Source organism: Echinops telfairi, unplaced genomic scaffold (assembly GCF_000313985.2).
Source record: "Echinops telfairi isolate 266 unplaced genomic scaffold, ASM31398v2 ScPeMD7_7469;HRSCAF=8507_1, whole genome shotgun sequence".
Lineage (NCBI taxonomy): Eukaryota > Metazoa > Chordata > Mammalia > Afrosoricida > Tenrecidae > Echinops > Echinops telfairi.
The window spans coordinates 81663841-81669330 of NW_022111373.1; the positions used below are offsets into that span (position 1 = coordinate 81663841).

A 5490-nucleotide genomic window follows, 5' to 3' on the forward strand; every position below is an offset into this window, starting at 1 on the left:
GGGAGAGCAGATGTTTTGAGAATGATGGCAGTAAATGTACAAATGTGCTTTACAGAATTGACGTAGTATGGGTTGTGATAAGAGTTGTATGAGCCCCTAGTAAAAGGATTTTTTAAAAACCTAGTGCCATTAAGTCAGTTTTGACTCATTGACTCCATAGGACAGAGGAAAACTCCTTAGGGTTTCTCAGGCTAAATCGGAAAGCAGAGCACCTCGTCTTTCTCCTGTGGAGCAGCTAGTGGGTTTGAGAACTGCCTGCCGTGGTCAGTAGCCCAGTGTTGTCCCACAGTCCCACCAAAGCTCCTTATTAAGCATTAAAAAAAAAAAAAAGTCACTGCCATCAAGTCAATGCTGACTCAGTGATCCCCTGTGGTTTCCAAGACTAATTGTTAGGGGAGTAAAAAACCCAATCTTTGCCCCTTGGAGCTGCTGGTGGTTTTTAACTGTCCACGTGTGTATCGTAGCCCAACAGGTGAGCACTGTGCCAACAGGCCTCCTTTACTATAAATTGGCTATAGTTTACCTTCAGCCTTCCTTGCAGCTGTACCCTTTGGTCTTTCCACAATAGATGTCCTCAGACACACTAGAGACTTCCCACCCACTTGTCTTTCTGCCTGCCATTCCTTTTTGACCTGCCTTGCCAAACACCTCAGAAGCCCAGTTCACATGGTCACATTTGGCTCTCCCTAACCTCTCCAAGCCGAATTAATTATTCCTCTACATAAAAGGCCAGTGTCAAAAGCACTCAATCCTGCGAAACTAATAATCACATACTATTGTATTACAGTTACAAGGTTCTTGAACTGAGTGAATGTAAGAAATGTATTTGACAAACATTTTAAATATTGGCAGCAGCAGCATCAAAACAGCACCCCAGTCTGACTAAAGGTTTCTATGAGAATAAATTCCAAGGTGGCTGTTTAAAGAAAGATAATTTTATAGCTTGGCTAATAACTGCTGGGAAGAGCTTTAGAGGTAAGAACTTGGCTTCTGTAGCCCTTTAATTCTGGTCCCACAATATTTTTTTGCAAGTAGTAAAATCCTTTAATCACTAAAATTCCTTTAACCCATAAAACCTTATTTAAGAAATTGATATGGTTTTCTAAACTTTCAGACACTTATCAACCCAAGGGTTTTTTGTCCTTTAAAAAAATGTATGAAGATCTTGTGTCTATGTAAACCAGACCAAATCCACTGCCGTCTAGTCATTCTGACTCGGGGATATTACAGGGCCGAGCAGAACGACTCCTTAGTTTGAGAGACCAGATCTTTTTTTTTTTAAATCATTTTATTGGGGGCTTGTACAATTCATCACAATCCATACATCCATCCATTGTGTCAAGCACATTTGTACATTTGTTGCCATCATTCTCAAAACATTCTTTCTACTTGAGCCCTTGGTATCAGCTCATTTTCTCCCTCATGAACCCTTGATAATTTATAAATTATTAGTTTGCATATCTTATACTGTTCGATGTCTCCCTTCACCCACTTTTCTGTTGTCCGTCCCCCAGGGAGGGGGTTATATGTAGAGCATTGTGATTGGTTCCCTCTTTATCACAGCATCCTCAATCTTTCTCCTTGAAGCAGCTAGTAGGTTTGAACCACCAACCTTTTGATTAGCAGCCCACCTTTTAAATCACTACACCACTACGGCTCCTTATCTTACTTAGATTCCAAAATAAACTCACTGCTATTGAGTCAGTCCTTGACCCTATAGGACTGAGTAGAACTAGTTAAGGGTTTCAAAGAATACATTTTAACAGAAGCAGACATTCTGCCTCATATTTCTGCACAGAACTATAAACTTCAAAAAAAATTCTAAAGTTTTTCATTTTGGGAAATTTGAAGTTGAGAAATCATTCTAGTTTTCTCTATACTGAACGTCACTAATCACGCAGAACACCATCAGTCACCCTAAAATAATGCAGTGATCTAAAAAGGGTATCCTGCCTCTTGCATATTTGTTTCCAACTTACACACAAACCAAAATGAATTTTTAAAAATATGTCATTTCATGCTTAGAATGTTTTGATGATTTGCCTTTCCCTGACAATAAACTCCAAACTCCTTATCATGCCCTCAAGGCCGTTTGATCAAGTATTGACACCACTTATTTTCTAGCTCTTCAGAAAGGCTTCCTCCCTTGATAAGGCTGCTTTCTCTTGGACTTTGCCTTTGGACATCGCATCCTCTAGAATCTCACTGCCGAGTGGCCCTACAAAACAGGACAGAACTGCCTCTGAGTTTCCGAGATACTACCTTTACAGGAGTAGGAACCCCTGTCTTTCTCCCAAGGAGCCACCTGGTAGTTTTAAACTGCAGACCTTTCAGATTTCAGGCCAACACATAACCACTATGCCATCAGGGCTCCCTTCTATTTGGAATGGTCTTCCACAATCCCCCCCCCTCCCCCCGCCTCCTTTTCCCTGGCAACTTCTTCAAGTTTCCACTTAGACGTCCCTTCCTCTAGGAGGACTCTCACATGCCCGGCTTGTTGGATGTCCGTCCTGTGCCATCCAGAGGAGCTCTAGGAAGAGTTACGACTGCCTCTGCTGTCAGCTAAGCATTAGACCACTCTTGTCACTAGAACCAGTGTTTATTTTAGCCTAATTTCAACCTGTACCAAAATATTACATGAAAGGAGGCGGGAAGCCTGCCATGCAATATGCTCTTAGCATCCCATACCAATTGCTGCTGGATTGATTGAGAGGTGTTTCAGAGCAGAACTGTACTCTGTACGGGTTTCAATGATGGATCTTTGGGAAGTAGATTGCTAGACCTTCCTTCCAAGGCATGTCTAGGTATAATTGCACCTCCAACCTTCTGGGTAGCAGCCAAGCATACTGGTTGATCTAAATCTGACTTGGACTATATACATCCTAAAGGTTCTGCTTGGGTTGGGATTAGGATGCCCTGCTTCCTGACCTAAGATTTCCTTGCAAAGTCCACTGTGATGTTTTGAAGTGTTTTTATGTTAAATCTAAATCTGCCTTACTTTGCTCATCATTCTTGTTTCGCTTTCTGAAACTAGTTAACTCTTGTGAGGAATGGCTTCTTATGAATGCCAGAAATTTAGACTGAACAGCTACTGCTCAAGAGCATCTGGGTATTTACTCTTTTTGACACCCACCTTCGTGGAGAGGACGTGATCTCAGTGACAGAGGGCTAACCTGTTGATAAACTCCATATCCTTAGCCTAATACAGTGAACCCTCGTTTATCGCGGTTAATCGGTTCTAGACCCAACCGTGATAAATGAAATTCCGCGAAGTAGGATTCCTTATTTGTAAATCAAATATTTTCGTAGTTAGAGCATAGAGGACATGAAAAAACACCCCTTTAGTCACCATTACACTCGTATTACCCAATTTATTAAACGAAAAAGGGAAAATGTAAAATGTTTTGGACGTTACGATTATCATTTATTATTTATTATATTATTTATGGCATCAAGCGTTTACAGTATGAGTCAATCAGTGGCAGTAATGACAGAGCATGCGCTGTTACGCAAAAACCGCGATAGAGTGAAGCCGCAGAAGTCGAAGCGTGAAGTGGCGAGGGTTCACTATACATGTTAGGGCTTAAATCCACTCATAATGTAAATCTGCCACTCATCAAGAGCAAAAACAAAACAGTCTTCTACTGATACTCAACTTTGAGATCTAAAATGGGTTCAGCTGTGGCACCATCTCTGCCCTTAGGTGCAGTTCTAACAGTATTGCTCGTTATATTTGGTGTCCATGTGACATTGCATTACTGCCTTATCTTTATAAGAGTTAAGTGATGATACACTTCTTATACTTTGAAGAAACTGTTAAATTTACTTATATTCAATATACTAATTAAGCCAATGTGAATCTCTTTTAGGGCAGTTGTATGATGGCTATGATGAAGAGTATGGCTGTCCCATTTTAGATGAAGATAGAGTAAGTACAATGAGTTAGTGACGTATACATTTGTTGAATTTTGTTTACTGCCAACAAATCACCCCAATTCATAGCAAGCTTACATACGGTGGAATGACATGTTGCCGGTCCAGTGTCATCCCCAGGACTAGTGGCAAAACACCCTATGGTGTTCCATGATAAGATCACGAGGCCTTTTGCCCCCCGGAGTCTCCGCTGCAGCCTGTGCAGCATCACTGCAGCCGAAGCCCCCTGGTGGTGGTGGCTGCACACTGACCCTGGGGCTGCCGTCTGGAAGGCGAGAAGTCGGCCACAGAAGCACCGATGTCTTGTTTTGTTGAGTTTAATGGGAAACATACCCTCCATTTTCTTGATGAGCATGCTTTTTCCCACATTTCTTACAGGTAGTTGATGAGTTAGAAAACCAAATGAAAGAAGGTGGAGTTATTATTGATTACCATGGCTGTGATTTCTTCCCTGAACGCTGGTTTCATATCGTTTTTGTGCTGAGAACAGATAACAGTGTATTGTATAAAAGGCTTGAAACAAGGTAAGAAAGGAAAATAATTGAATTCTTAGATCATAACAAAGACTTTAGTTAGGTTTCAGAAGCTGGTCAATAGTACCCAGATAATGGGTTCTGCTTTGAAAATGTGACCACATGCTTAGTCTCTTGTTATAAACCATGTCTATGTGATACCAGCATTTTGAATCTTGGAGAAACAAGTTCATTTGTGAAAACATAGGCCATCTTTTCTGATTAAGTAACTGACTTCTCTCAGCTGAGCCTGTGACTCAGTGAAATGCATTAGGTAGAGACCCTGTTTAGCCAGGCGTTCTCTTGGCTGAGGAGCCCTGGTGGCACAGCGAGCTACCATGGGGCTGCTCACCCACATGTGGACTGTAGATGATTCAAAGCCACCAACCACTCTGAGGACGAAGGTTGAGGCTTCCCGCTCCCAGGAAGCTGGATAGCATTGGAGACGTTGTGCAGCAGTTAGGAGTCTAAATCACCCTGGTGGCAGTGGGTTTGCTTGTGGAAAGCTTTGCTAGGAAAAGGCAAAGGAGCCCTGCTTGATGAATGGCTAATCACTCAGCTGCCAACTGAATAACAGTATCATCCACAGCTGCTGTCTGACCTGCTCTGGTCCAGATGACAGCTTCGGAAACGCTTTGGGACAGTTCTGCTCTGCCATGTAGGGTCACTGTAAGTCACAGCCAACCCGAGGGCACACAGCAGGAACAACAGGAAAAGACAGCCAAGCCAATAGCATTCTCTGCTTACCGAATGACCATTATCACTCCAATCCTCCTCAGTATAAGAATTAGGAAATCTTATGAAAAGTTAATGAGATAAATTAACATTTCATGACCTTTATTTTGTACTATAATATATATCTGAGCTAAGTATATTTGAACTAATCCCACCAATAGAGGATCAGATTCAATCTGGAATAACAAATGGAATTTTTTTAAAAAAATCATTTTATTAGGGGCTCATAAGACTTATCACAATCCATATATACATCAATTGTGTAAAGCACATTTGTACATTCATTGCCCTCGTCATTCTCAAAACATTT

The 5490-nt window shown here is 41.5% G+C and overlaps 1 protein-coding gene across 1 annotated transcript in view; it reads left to right on the forward strand.

Annotated features, from left to right (window-relative positions):
* The window catches only part of AK6 (adenylate kinase 6), a 12513-nt gene extending 7110 nt beyond the window's left edge, over positions 1-5403 (forward strand). Inside the window, exons 3-4 of the mRNA XM_004703554.4 lie at positions 3870-3928; positions 4312-5403. Coding sequence (XP_004703611.3) covers positions 3870-3928; positions 4312-4461 — 209 coding nt within the window. The 3' untranslated portion in view covers positions 4462-5403. The remainder of the gene's footprint in view (positions 1-3869; positions 3929-4311) is intronic.
* The last annotated feature ends 87 nt before the right edge of the window (positions 5404-5490 follow it).